This window comes from Cryptotermes secundus, unplaced genomic scaffold (assembly GCF_002891405.2).
Source record: "Cryptotermes secundus unplaced genomic scaffold, Csec_1.0 scaffold1428, whole genome shotgun sequence".
NCBI classification, from domain to species: Eukaryota; Metazoa; Arthropoda; class Insecta; order Blattodea; family Kalotermitidae; genus Cryptotermes; species Cryptotermes secundus.
Window position 1 is genome coordinate 274,717 of NW_019737416.1, and position 15,249 is coordinate 289,965.

The 15,249-nt window shown below is 40.5% G+C and overlaps 2 protein-coding genes across 2 annotated transcripts; one reads left to right on the plus strand and one right to left on the minus strand.

Annotated features, from left to right (window-relative positions):
- LOC111870434 (proteasome subunit beta type-7) lies at positions 1-10,160 on the minus strand. The gene is made up of 5 exons (XM_023862734.2): positions 10,063-10,160; positions 9,339-9,666; positions 5,738-5,905; positions 4,676-4,827; positions 1-229 (listed from the first exon to the last, which is right to left on the minus strand). The coding sequence occupies exons 1-5, from the start codon at positions 10,122-10,124 to the stop codon at positions 103-105; spliced, it is 837 nt and encodes a 278-aa protein (XP_023718502.1). The 5' UTR covers positions 10,125-10,160; the 3' UTR covers positions 1-102.
- A 2,836-nt stretch (positions 10,161-12,996) lies between these two features.
- LOC111870436 (charged multivesicular body protein 6-B) lies at positions 12,997-14,999 on the plus strand. Its single transcript, XM_023862737.2, has 3 exons — positions 12,997-13,326; positions 13,498-13,607; positions 14,549-14,999. Exons 1-3 carry the CDS (start codon positions 13,258-13,260, stop codon positions 14,673-14,675), a joined length of 306 nt encoding a protein of 101 aa, XP_023718505.1. The 5' UTR covers positions 12,997-13,257; the 3' UTR covers positions 14,676-14,999.
- Positions 15,000-15,249: the final 250 nt, after the last annotated feature.

The window sequence follows — 15,249 nt, forward strand, 5'->3', positions numbered from 1 at the left end:
TAATTTGTGAAGAGCTTTATTAAGTGGTCAAATGCCTCAAAGAGAGAGAGATACATCCCATAGCAAAGAATTAGTAATTCTGTTTCTTCTATGATCTCAAGATTAAGTGGATATGTCCATTGATTCAGCTGGCTCAATTGTGCGTACTGACACCTCTTCAATATCTATAGGCACAGTCTTGCTGGTTAATATGGCTGTAGTACCTCTCTTGTAATGGTATGATGCTTGCCTGAAATACAAATTTAAGAAATTACAATGTTTCTGTCCCTTAATGTCTGGCCATTCTGTTTCCAAGCTGCTGGTATGATGAATGCAGAGTTCAAATGTAGCAACATCACGATTACAGCAACTGTTCTGAGTGGCAGTCACTGTGTAACTACTCCATATGATAAGTCATTTGCACAGTCAACAAACAAGGGATTAATGCCATCAACCATGTCATAACATATGTCCATGATTTTTATTTTACAAGTAGGTATCCATGAAGTAAAAGTTTTCCCAAACTTTCAGTATAATTAATAATCATTAAGGAAATTATGCACAATTTTTAATGCAGTGTGCCTTCTGTCCACAAATATGTAAATATCTCTATTATTTAAAAAGTTATATATATATATGTGTGTGTGTGTGTGTGTGTGTGTGTGTGTGTGTGTGTGTGTGTGTGTGTGTGTGTGTGTGTGTGTGTGTGTGTGTGTGTGTGTGTGTGTGTGTGTGTGTGTGTGTGTGTGTGTGTGTGTGTGTGTGTGTGTGTGTGTGTGTGTGTGTGTGTGTGTGTGTGTGTGTGTGTGTGTGTGTGTGTGTGTGTGTGTGTGTGTGTGTGTGTGTGTGTGTGTGTGTGTGTGTGTGTGTGTGTGTGTGTGTGTGTGTGTGTGTGTGTGTGTGTGTGTGTGTGTGTGTGTGTGTGTGTGTGTGTGTGTGTGTGTGTGTGTGTGTGTGTGTGTGTGTGTGTGTGTGTGTGTGTGTGTGTGTGTGTGTGTGTGTGTGTGTGTGTGTGTGTGTGTGTGTGTGTGTGTGTGTGTGTGTGTGTGTGTGTGTGTGTGTGTGTGTGTGTGTGTGTGTGTGTGTGTGTGTGTGTGTGTGTGTGTGTGTGTGTGTGTGTGTGTGTGTGTGTGTGTGTGTGTGTGTGTGTGTGTGTGTGTGTGTGTGTGTGTGTGTGTGTGTGTGTGTGTGTGTGTGTGTGTGTGTGTGTGTGTGTGTGTGTGTGTGTGTGTGTGTGTGTGTGTGTGTGTGTGTGTGTGTGTGTGTGTGTGTGTGTGTGTGTGTGTGTGTGTGTGTGTGTGTGTGTGTGTGTGTGTGTGTGTGTGTGTGTGTGTGTGTGTGTGTGTGTGTGTGTGTGTGTGTGTGTGTGTGTGTGTGTGTGTGTGTGTGTGTGTGTGTGTGTGTGTGTGTGTGTGTGTGTGTGTGTGTGTGTGTGTGTGTGTGTGTGTGTGTGTGTGTGTGTGTGTGTGTGTGTGTGTGTGTGTGTGTGTGTGTGTGTGTGTGTGTGTGTAATTTTGTGTCCAGCAGTAGGTCTTGTCAAGGAATCTATTGATCCAAAATTCATATAGTTAGTGCCTCGTAAATTTAGCCACGCGGAAAGGTAAACACTGTTGTGGAGCACGCAAAGCTGTATGCTTGCTGTGGTGACGTTCACAGCTACTCCCCGAGCAGAAAACATTCTCTATGGAGACCAACTAACAAGCAACACAACATACTATACACGTGACCACACTCCAAGACGCTACATTCCAAACTGGTGGTACCCACGCTGATATAAGCTGATAAGAATGTCCCCCCAGCTCCACGAGAGATGGTATGACCCCTCTACCACAGCTAGAGTTCCGAGGAACTAACAGTACAGGTATCTGCAAGAGTTTGGCAGTTGCAACATTTGTACAAGTCTTATCTAAAAGAATTAAAAATAAAACCAATGTCTGCCTACATCTAGGAAGCTGTAACATTTACCCATCACAAATAAATGTAGTCCACTGGATTCAAGTTTACAAGGGACCAAGAAATACAAATTTTTTAAGGAGGAAAAGGCCTATAATTAATTATATCCCTTGTAAGAAATTAGTGAGATAAATTTTTATGATAAATGAATAAAACACACTAAATCAGAGTTTTTTTCCATATATATATACATTACATGTACACAAATAATCTTCATGATATATTTTACACACGTTTCAGACATGAATTTTTAAATAAAAAGGTGCATAATTTTGAACGTATGATACATTAATCAGACTAAAATTCCAGTGTCTGCATTTTAGCATCATCTAACTTTCCACTTTAAGTCGGTCCCTTCCCAGTACAGCATCAGACATTCTTGTGTTAGAGCCAGAGTAGATGGGTTACATATACTGACAATGCCTGATAATACTCATAGTTAGAAAAAGATGTAGACAGCTGAGAAGGTGTGGCCTTCCACACTGGAGACTGTGGGTCAGACTAACAATCCTCCCCTTATTTCTTTAATAAGCCGCAGCCTGTTTGTATGAATATGACACGAATTTCAATGTGTATATCTGTCGCAAAAGAATAAATATAATAATAATTTACTTCATTAATACTTAACCACTGCATGTTTCAATTTTACAATAATCATTGGGTATATAATCAATAACACACTACAATTACAAACATTACAACTATCTACAGTGTCTAACAGATGTTACCTATGTTGCATCTGTCAGCAAATTTACAATGTTGAAAAAATATAATTGTGTAAACAGATGACAGTTAAGAAAAGCAGATTATCTTAAGGTGGTAGTAAATGTAGTGTGACATAATAAAGACTTAAAATACTCCAAAATTCTGTGTGTAATCAATTTTTAATAAGTTATTTAATGGCGCTATCACTATTGAGAGTGTGATGATAGGATGTCTGATGAATTGGAAAGAAGTGCATGTTGCCTGATTGATGTACTATCCAAGCATTTTCTTGGAGGGACTGAGGAACACACAGAACACCTGACAGGAGTTTGTTTCCTGGTCCATTTCTCAGCTGAGTACCACATACAGGTCTAATGTTACCCCTAAACCAACCTGTTTGGCCTGTATATGGGATAGATATTTTTATTGCATGTTGAAGCAGGTATTCATTAAAAGTATGAACTTTGACTTCTCATCACGCTTAAAAAAACTTTCAATGGTCTCATGAATACTTATGACAAATTTCTATTCTATATACAAAATGTGGAGCATTTTTAATAATTTTACATCTTTATAATTACCACCACACCATATCTACTGCTGCCTACTTCTGCTTTTCTTATTTAACTGTTGCCTATTTATAAGCTTATAGTTTTTGTTTTCAAAATACAACTGGTGATGTATCACTCACCAGTTAACATCTATTAGCTACTGCAAATACTCATAATCTCTGTAACTGGTCTGTTTTCCTGATTTTTTCATAAAACCAAACATTTGCAGTAATATTAGTGAAGTAAATTAATAATACTGTATTTGTTTTTGTGCAACAGATATAGGTTGGTTCTCTACAATCTTTCATCCATGACAAAACATTCTGCTTCCACAATCTACGTCAAACAACCGCACAGTGTAGAACCCACTGTACACACCGAACATGTATACAGGGTGTTTCACGACTTTAGGGCATAACTGCAGGAGGTGATTTTCTAGGTCTTTGTGATCAAAAAAGTTCATATAAAGATGTGTCCAATTATGGACAGTAATCGTTGCTTTCTATTCTGAGTTTAAAACGGTCATAACTTCGTAATCGTCCAAAATCGGACACATGTTTATGTGAACTTTTTTGATCACAAAGACCTAGGAAATCGCCTCCTGCAGTTAGGCCCTAAAGTCGTGAAACACCCTGTATACCCAGAAATGAAACATATGCCACATTACACGTTTCATATATATGATACATAGTGTGGGAATACCATACCAAATACCCACATACCACCAAATTTGCACATCATTGAAAAACGTACCGGGCTTATTACATAGAATCTTGGCAACAAGATCTACGCAACATACATGCCCAATTTCTACATTGTACCATGATATACCCTTAAAATAAAATATTTTAGTTGGCATACAGACATATATTTTTAATACCTTTTAATATACTTTATATACTTCTAATATACGTTTAATATTTTTTAATATCTCAACATTTTATATAATAGTATACCCTTAATTGTTTCTATCTTTTTATTTTTAATCATGTATTTGCTATTTTAACTATACTCCAATCTGAGGCAAAGTTTTTATGTTAATATTCAATACGACGCGTTGCACCGATAAGGATCCGTATTGGTATTTCAATAACTATACATATTCCTGCCTGATGATGGTCATGTATGACCGAAACATGTTGCAGTAATAAACATCTAATGTAATAACTGAAATATTTGTTGTGCTGACAATAGCATAGTTCCTACATATTATATATCATATGCTTCCACAAGCTTAAGACAAAGCCCCTGAAGTTGTACAATTACTAATCTATAATTCTGCTAGTTTCTCTGTATAGATGGAAGCACAGACAGAAAATAAGCAACATAATTCTTCCTGGTATGCATTTTACTCAACACATATTCAGATTTCAGGGGTACTGTCAGTTCACAGAATGGTCAGACATTGGTAAGAACCTCCTGAGATGGATGAGTTGAGATCAATACTCATTCGCATGACGACCATGCACCCATTAATAAAAACTAACCTCTTTCCCTTGATATTTGCTTCATCAAAAGGCCGGAGGTAATCCACAGAGCCTTTACGGATAACACAGATGTCCACATTGCTGCCTGATCCAAGATCATTGAAGATACCTGCTGCAACAGCATTCCTAACCAGCTGTTTACCCTCCTCCTCCTGTAATTAATACAGCTGAGCAGTTCCAACACTTGCATTACCAAAGATAAAGACTAGTAAGTCTGAAGTAGATGGTAAATCATACTCTCTTGACAGAAATTGCCGTACCATGTTGGAACCTTATAAAGGCAGTTACAAAATTTACCTAGGATTACTTTTGTTGGGGGCTAAGTGTCTGTAACAAACACAACAGAAACTGCATTTAATTACATACATATTCCCTCGTCAACTTTACTGTTAACATCCCTTAACTGTTCCCTATATCAATGAACTTTTTCTTTTCTAACATTTATTTTCTTTGCAAGAAATACATCTGTTTTCTGTGTTGTCCTAGTCATTTTGGTGAGGTAGGGTTTAGACCTCAAGAGTCTGACAGATTAGTTAAACACAATACAATAAAGATGTTAGCATCTGTTGTGTCTGTAACAAACACAACAGAAACTGCATTTAATTACATACATATTCCCTCGTCAACTTTACTGTTAACATCCCTTAACTGTTCCCTATATCAATGAACTTTTTCTTTTCTAACATTTATTTTCTTTGCAAGAAATACATCTGTTTTCTGTGTTGTCCTAGTCATTTTGGTGAGGTAGGGTTTAGACCTCAAGAGTCTGACAGATTAGTTAAACACAATACAATAAAGATGTTAGCATTTCCTGAGCATTTAATTTAGTATCAAAATAGTAAAATTCCTGTCATGTTTCATTTGCTTATCACTTCAGCTTAAATGGAACAGTGGGCACTGCAGAACACCTTTTACCTATCTCCATAAAGGAGAATTCTTGAAAAGCTAGTAATTGCTCAACTAGTCGATAAATTCCTCACCTATCATGGAACCCAAAGGTTCAGTACCATGTTTACCCTACTCTCTTTACCTACAAATGACAAAAAGTGACTGAGGATTTACATTCATATTTGGCTTCCACCTGGACTCGAACACAGCCATTGCAGCAAGAGAACCAGAGCCCATAGTGGTATAGGGCAGTTTATCAGATGATCCATGTGGGTAGATACAGTACAGATGTGGACCAGTGTTGTCAACTCCACCCAGGACAAGAGCAGCTCCTATGTAGCCCTAAAGCAAACAAAGTAACTGAAAAAAAACATGCTAGTAATAGAATATCTACTGAAATAGTCTCCTCATTTATACATAATTTTTATGTGTGATCTTTAACCTTTTCTCTTGGTACGTGGTAGGATTTTGTGTCATGATTCATGGCAATAACACATGTGGTCTACAAATCTTGAGACCTTAGATGGGGAAAAGGCCTTCACTAAACATCTGCCAGTTGGGGACCATTTTCACATTTGCAAGACAAATCCTATAGCAGTTTTGAAGTCATCTCAATCTCAAAAGAGCCCTTTTAAATTTTTCAAAGGACCAAGAATTATAGACTTCTCAAGCAGGTTGTCTTAAAAATGCAGGCTTCAAAATACTTGCAAAAATATTATATCCTTTGTAGAAATGTAATGGGATAAACATACTTTTACACCAAATAAATTGCCAAAACCACTCTAAATACACAACCATTCAATACACCAATGTTCCTATTTTAGCTATAGAATCTTTGAGCAGTAGTTCATATCTCCTACACTTGCACTAACTGTTAACTTGTCCTTGTACTCAGATTCATTCAATGCCAAAGTGTAATTTTCTTTGTCTGCCTGTAGAATCCTAATATCTTTGCTGAGTTTCAAAGACTGCGGCTTTCAACACCTTTCTAGCCATGTTTGGGCCATGACTTCAACTTCTCCAACAAACATCTAATCTTCCATCTGGCACAGCATGCCTCTGAAGAATGTCAGAGGACAGGCTAGGATTATGCTGGAATTTTGGAAACTGAAAGTACTGGCAGGTGTAGGGAATACAAGGAATCTACCTATATGGCATGTATAATGAATCCAAACAACCAATCCAGTTTCAAAATTCCTTATGGATTCCCCTTATCATCAAGGAGGTTGGCAACTTAGGGACCTGACAGCCTCTTCATGGGTATCTATGATTTCTGTACTGTGATTCTATATCAATTCCACAGATGGTGCTAGTGGCAGGCAAATACTGTATAGCAGTAAAACTTTGATTTTCCTCTGTATTGGTGCTTCTGTATTTAGTTGGTGGTTCAGTTTGATGTACTTATTTTAATTTCCTTTTCCATCTTAGTTTAATGACTTCATATATATTTCCACACAACTTAATATAAAGTTTTCTTTATCTTCCACTGAAGAACCTGATGTAGTTAAACTTGCTCCCATGGGACCTGACACCAAGAACGGTTGTTGGCATGGGTCAGTATCAATTTATCCAACCAACCGACTCAACATGTCCAGTAACTGAGCCTAGGTCTTTCTCCTGGATCCAACAGAGTAGGTGCCTTGCACCCTTCACATGAAGATTGTAACATCCAGTTTCTGAAATATGTTCTGCAGAATACTGGAGGATGGACTCATCATTGATGTGATACCTTCCCCTCTAGAAAGATGACTGTAAGTCCTAATCTAGATCTTCCAAGCAGTCCCTCCCTTTGAGCTTTATGAACAAAACTTCTCTCCCATACATACAAGACCTGCTCAACCCATCTACCCTAACTTAATTACCCTAATAATGTTTGGCACTGAGTACAAATTATGAAGCTCTTCATCATGCAACTTCCTCTAGCCATGACTTCCTTTCTCTTGGGTCCAAATATTCTCAGCAAACTGTTCCCTTAACCCTTCAATGATGCAGGACATTTAATTCCTGCTCACTCCTTGGGACGGAGGGTATTTGAAACGGTAAATGCAACATTTCACTTAAAGTGTAATAAATGGGAAAAACTGGAGTTTTGGTTTTCTAATTTTCGCACGAAGTTAAGAAATGTATATAGAATCAGTGTATTGATCCACAGTGCTTTAAAATTATTTTTCTGACACAGTAAACCTATAAAAATTAGAAATAATAGTATCATATTGCCTTAAAAATTTAGCTGTGTGTGTTAGTCATGAAAACATTCCATACAGGGTCCCGCATCACACCAGTACACAGTTTTTGACACACAATACAGTTTCTGTGGTTTTGATTTCTTCACAGTTGGTGGAATCTTGCTTATAAAATCTCTTTCTCTTAAATTGGGCACTGTTTTGTCTGACGAATGTCGACACAGGACTTTGTGTTCTACAGCATTAGCATATTTCACAGAACTATTAGGCTTATTATATATCATCACCTGGTACATAGAAGACAAAAAACCACGTTTCAGAGACCAGATCCAGTGATTGAGACTAATTCCTTCTAATGGGCCCAACTGAGTAGGTTTATCCTGCCCCATCCACCTGAGGACAGAGACATATCCAGTCTCTGAAACATTGTGGTTTTCTGTCTTCTATATACCAGATGATGGATAGAGTCCAAAATAAGCCTAATAGTTCTGTACAGCATACACCATCGTCAGAATCCTTTCATCTCTATATTCACAGAGTCCATCAATTAACTGAATTCTGATTGACAACTGATCTATTCTTTTCCTTGTGTTATTCCTGCATATTAACATCACATTCAGAAATTTTCTTTTGTCCTTATAGTTTTGCATATTCTCCCAATGGATGTTTGTGCATTCCTCGATTCTGTCATTTACCACAGAATCGAGAAAAGCACAAACATCCATTTTCAGTGTCTAATTCCGAATCTGATAAAACTTTGTTCCAATTCGGTTTGAAGTAAATATATTCTCCACACAACACAGTTGGCCACTCAATTCCTCGCGACTGGCCTCGGCTAACCAGACTGCATGATGCGTATTTATAGAACAAAGGGGAATTACAGTAGTTATCATTCATATAGTGAACTGTTTATCGTTTGCTATATATCAGTCATAACACACTTCCTAAAGTCAACATCACATCTCAAAGTCACAGATTCTCCATGTGTCTTCTCGTGGTTATAAATTCCAATCTAGAAGCAGCACTGGTCAGAATATGCCTCAAGAGAATCGAGTTTTCATTTGATCAGTATGCAAGACAACACACAGTATCAATCTAACATATTTAGTTCGTAAGAATTCCCCAAGGCAGATGTAGGTTTGTATGGTAACAAGCACACCAAGTGTTGAAGTAGAAAACTTTTTCAAAGAATTCAATGTATTACAAGTCCCGAAGGAATTTCAAAGGGGGACAACGAATATACGAAATGATAGCCTCAAATTTCCCCTTTAATTTCATACCAAAAGAATTACTGTACATGAAAAACAACAAAATATGAGATGAAACTTAGCGCTGCACTAGGCGTACCACGTACGAACTTCAGAGACGTGTAACAGAAGCTGCTGGCGTGCCATGCACGGAGTACAGCACTGAAGGGTTAATGTGAGTGACCAAATTTCACGCCCATACAAAACAACAGGCAAGATTATGGTTCTGTTTATTAAATAATGTTTGCTAGTTTGTTTTTTTACTTAACACACTACTGCTACTTATATCATGTAATGTCACATGGAAACTAATATAGTCAACGTATAGAAATACGTCTCCCTTACCTGATAACGGAACAACATCTGCATTAGCATTTTGTTTGCAGTAACAACAGGAACAATTCTTCCTGTGTTTAGTCGATGTAGTTCTAATTGAGATGAAATCAGTTGAGTTGTCATCTCTGTATCAGCTGCTGTACCAGCACCACAACAGTATATGTTTTCAGATAAATAATGAATTTTGGAACAGTTCTTATCAGATACAATAGTATCCTCTGTAGCCCTAGTATCAGCTCCAAGGATTACACCATCTTTGTATAATATTCCGACGATTGTTGTCCCTGTCTTCACCGCTCTGGGTGCAGGAAATCCCTTACTTGCAAGAAAGGCATTCCTACAACACGAAATTAATATATATTAATACGTATGGGTACATCCAACTTTATTTTAGACATGTCATGGGGCATAGCTTCCACTCAGTTTCGTAAACTACAAAACTGTCTACAAATTTGAAGTCCATCAGGAGAGGGGTGAACATGAATTTCATACTCCCTCTTGGAAAACATGGTATATTACTCCAACTTGTCCTACACCCCGCTATCAAGGATCCATTTATATACCAACAATACTGGATTGTCAACCACTAATTGCAGCAATGACAATGCATGTTCGTTTTTTAATAATATTTGCTGCTCCTATACCAAAATTAATATAACACTATTAAGCAACGCACTACACTCGTGAAAATCACTATACACAAGTATTCAGAATTAAGTGAGTGTCCTATTACCTTTGGCAATTTTCAAATGAAAACCCAGGCACATCATTCTCCCTCAATAACACAGACGCCATGATTAAGTGACGTCATTTGATACTTAGCACGGATAACTAAATCCGTAACACCACCGAATACGGATTACTAACAACTGAAACAGGTAGCCATGGTTAACCTAAGAAAAATGAGGATTTTTCTTTTTTGTGAGTTGCAATCTGTATTCCCACCAAAGCGGACAAATTACACTGTAAAATGAGACATCGGCCAAACAATTAATGTCAAACAATACCACATCCATACCACGGACCTCAAAGCAGATTACTTTACGTACACAAGTCTTGAATATACCACTATATATCCGCTGGAATATAACAAGATTGCAAAAACTGAAATCATAATATGAAATATTATTAACCATATTTTATTACATAACTTTCGTCTTATAATAATTTAACAATTCATTGTATTTTTGTACCTTTTATTATTATAGTTGTCAAATATCCAGATCTACTATCACACTGAAATGCAGTTCAGTAGTGTGTGAATGAATAAATGTATGAGGGGTAGGCCTTCTCGACCCTTGCACCGCGACCTACAGTGGTCTATTGTGCTTCCCCTTTTGATTATCCCCTCAGCAATCCCGCGCTTCGAATGAAGTGCAGGATTGTGTACGTGGGGGCGTCGATATAGTCACTTGGTTCTGTCGGGGACATCCCACATAGCACGCTGTTTCCACCGGTCTTTCAGGCAACACTCACTCCGTAGTGAATATCGCATTGCCGGACGCTTCATTCATATTTATCCCACATTAGTGACCCCGACTGAACATGGAAACCGCAGACAGTTCATCAGCAGAAGTGCCCAGAATGGCCGTGCGGCTTCCGCCGTTCTGGCCCGAGAGATCAGTCGTGTGGTTCGCCCAGGCCGAGGCGCAATTCACCTTGGCCGGCATTAACAGCAAGCGGATAAAGTTCTGACACCTCATCTCACAGCTGGACCACCGATACGCCACAGAGGTGGAGGATATCATCACCTCTCAACCCGAACGAGGCCCCTACACCCTACTGAGGACCGAGCTTGTGAGGCGGCTATCCTCATTGCCAGAGCAGCGCATCCGGCAACTCCGCACGGTCGAGGAAATTGGCGACCGTAAGCCGTCCCAATTCCTGACGTACCTCAAAAGTCTCGCACCAGACGTGTCTGATAACGTCATCCGAAGCGTCTGGACCAGCCGGCGGCCCCGAAATTTACAGAGCTTCCTCGCCGGCCAGGACAAGAGCAACTTGGAGGCCGCAGCCCTCTGTGAGGACCGCATCTCCGAGGTCGAAGTCCATCCAGCGCTCGCTAGCGTTGATGAACCCACGGACATCGGCGCACTTCGGCAAGAGATCGCTGAACTCTCCCCGCCAAGTGGCTGAACTCAGCACCGAACAGGACTCCCTCCACCCCTGCTTCGGGGAGTCCGACAACAAACAGAGACAGAGGCTCCAGTCCCAAGGGTATCCGCCCCGCCTTCAACAACCGCCGGCCCGGCAGCAGATCCCCCTCCCTGGGCGACACCACATCCGGTATCTGCTGGTACCACCGCCGCTTCGGCGCTCGGGCACAAAACTATACTCCGCCCTGCTCCTACCGCCAGCAGGGAAACTGACGCAGAAGACATCATCGGTGGCACATGTCTGCGCTACGACAACAGGCCGCCTCTTCATAACGGACAGAGTCAGCAAACGGCAGTTCCTAGTCGACACGGGTTCGGACCTCTGTGTATACCCCAACAGGCTCGTCCATCGACGCATGGAACGTACCAACTATGACCTGTGTGCGGCTAATGGCACTACCATCCACACATACGGATGGCTGCCTCTCAGCCTCAAATTGAGCCTACACCGAGATTTTGCGTGGCGCTTCGTGGTGGCCGACATCACGCATCCTATCATCGGCGTGGACTTCCTGTCTCATTTCGGTCTCCTGGTAGACTGTGGGAACAACCGCATCCTGGACGGGATCACGACGGTCAATTCCGGCCTCAGCGGCCTACGCACTGATCCCCAGTGTAAAGAAAATCAGCAGCAACACACCGACCGACAGCCTCCTCACAGAGTTCCCGGACTTAACCCGCCCAGCTGGAGTCCAGCGCGAGATACGACACAACACCCTCCACCACATCAGGACTGTAACTGGCTCACCAGTAACCTGCCGACCACGGCGACTGGCACAGGACCGACTCGCTATCGCAAAAGCCGGGTTTGACGCCATGTTGGGGGCATTGGTACAGCTCGTCGTTCAGAGAGTTCATGGTCCTCGCCACTACACATTATGCCCAAGAAAGACAACGGTTGGCGTCGATGCGGCGACTACAGATCGTTCAACTCCCGAACCATTCCTGACTGCTACCCTGTCTGTCATATCCACGACTACTCCCACCAGCTTTTCGGCTGTTCCGTCTTTTCCAAAATTGACCTGGAGAGAGCTTATAACCAAATTCCCGTCAACCGCGGCGACATCCAGCAGACGGTAATTACCACTCCTTTCGGCCTGCTCGAGTTCCCCTTCGTGTCCTTCAACTTGCGCAATGCCGCCCAAACCTTCCAACGGTTTATGGACAACATTATGCGGGGACTCAACTTCTGTTTCACGTACCTGGACGATATCCTCGTATTCTCCAGGTCACCAGAGGAGCACGAGGTTCATCTGCGGGAACTCTTCCAGCAACCACAGAAACACGGGATCATAATCAACCCGGCGAAGTGCGTCTTCCGAGCACCCGAGGTCACCTTCCTCGGCTACAAGGTGTCCGCCATGGGGTCCCAACCTCTCGCAGAGCGAGTGAATCATTTTCAGGACTGCCAAACACCAAAGACCGCCAGCCAGCTCCGTCGCTTCCTGAGCATGGTTAACTTCTACCTGCGATTTACCGATCTGTTTCTTGAGAGGGACGCATAGGTGGCAGCACATGAAGCATGGAGCTACGGAACCCACTGATGTAGATGCTACAGTTACGCGTCTACAGTTGTGTGTAGTCAGTGCACCTGTTGTTCAACTGTTTTTAACGGTCATTCCTGGTCAGGCGTTTCGAAGAGTTCGAAGTGTTGGAAGTGTGGAGGAGATAGTATTGGTTTGGAATTGTTTGTGTTTTATTAAGAAACGTGTAATTTAATACTATTTTTCTAAAAGAAGGAATTTAATTAGATATAAACTGTATCAATTAAAATGGGGATGTTGTGTAGTAAATGTAAGACGCCAAGGAGTAGGGTTACAGAATACGACAAAGCCCTTCTGGTAAGTTGGAAGTTTTATTATTATGGTATAATGTTTGTACAGTAACAGTAGTGATGTGTGAATCACCTTGAGTTTGAATTTTTTTATTCGTGTCTTAATTTTCTGCTCATAAGTGCATTTTATAGAAGTAAATTGGATTACATTATGGTTTGTTCGTATGTTTAATTTTAGCAACGAAAGCAGCAGAGAGATAATATAAAAAAGTATCAGAAGAAAATAGAAGAAAATCTGCAAAACGATAGACAGCTTGCACGGAAACTTCTGAAAGATGGACAGAGAGAGTAAGTTTCTACTTACATATTTATAAGTGCTACTATGTCTGGTAGATGTACTATAATTTTAAATGTCCGAATTACCCAAGAAGTTATTATTAAAGTACTGCTGAATATTTACATTATCTTGTATTGGTGTTTGCTTCTTACTTTTAGCGGGTATTTTTTATATGATGGCTAGATTCTGTGCCTTGTGTGGGTGAAATACTGAACAGATTTTGTAGCGAGCAGCAGAGTGAAGTGGACATATGGGTAGAATTTGAGTAGCAGGAAGCAAAATTTGAAAATAAAGGTGATGAACAGATATCGTCATCATCATCATCATCACTGGCAAGAGCCATAGACTTCCTTAAAGATTCTGCCAGATTTGATCTGATTTTCACTTCTTTTGGTTTCGTAGCAGTAATTTTTTTTTTACAGACCGAGGTTGTCAGCCTTGCATCTAACCACCCATCCAGGAGGACAGGGTTCCCTTTTTATTGCTTTCCACAGCTAGGCAGGACTATGGTGGAGGCATTCTCGCCTGCCTCCACATGGGGAGATAAACAGAGATAGAAGCCAAAAATATTACTTAGAAATATTTCAGTCTGGTAATACTCAAAATATGGTCAATATGTGTCATTAAAGTGATCAGTTATGTGCTGTGCAGCTGGGGCTTGCCCAATCTATCAAATGAGTATAGTAGGGTTTTTGACAGTGGGTAGATTGAAGCTGACAACTTACTATATAAAGCCAAAGTTAATGATATGTGGAGCTTACCTCCATGCCTCTGTGTGCCTTCATAGAATTATGTTTAGGGACAGACATAACTTCTTTTAAATTTGTCTAATGGACGACATTTTGAATATGTCGCAAGTATATGGGGAAGTTGCCATTGTAGTTTTTTGTAGAGTAATTTTAGCATTGTAACAGTGTGTTAACAGCCTTATTTGTTTGTTTGTCTATATCAGCCATGCGAAGATCGTGCTGAGGAGAACAAAATGGCAAGAGCAAATTCTTCAAAAGACTGAATGCCGGCTGAATACCTTGGAGCGGCTCTTGACAAATATGGAACTCTCGCAGATTATATGCAGTTAAGGTTTTGTCGTTCCAATAAAAGGAACTGATGTACATAGGTTACATGCAGGGAAGGGTCTGCATTTTATTTTAGAGTTGTATATATTGTGTTATTTTTCATCACCATATCTTTTTTTAACTAAGTTTGGTCTAAAGAGAACCCATATTTTCTCTCTTTATGTGATGTGGAAGTCACTGGGACACAGTAGCACGGTTGAGTCACCGTGCTACAAGCTGGAAAGTCATGGGATTTATCCCGGTGAGGTCATAGGATCTTTTAATTGACCTAGTCCTTCCAGCTGCATTATGGCTTTGGTGTCGACCCAGCCCTTTAACAGAAATGAGTACCAGGAATCTTCCTGGGAGTAAAGAGTGGCCAGCGCGTACGGCTGACAACCTTTCTGCCATCTGTGAGCCGATTGTCTATAAAACGTGGGAGCCTTGATGTCTGGGAACCCTTTGGGCCTTTGTGGCCTGTTACAGAGATAGCTTTAGCTTTTCTTTACCTATGGGGAAGTGATTCAACTTTTGAGTCACTTCTAAATGAGGCCTTGATGTAGAGCAAAGTTTAAATGAATCCGAATTATGAACCCCT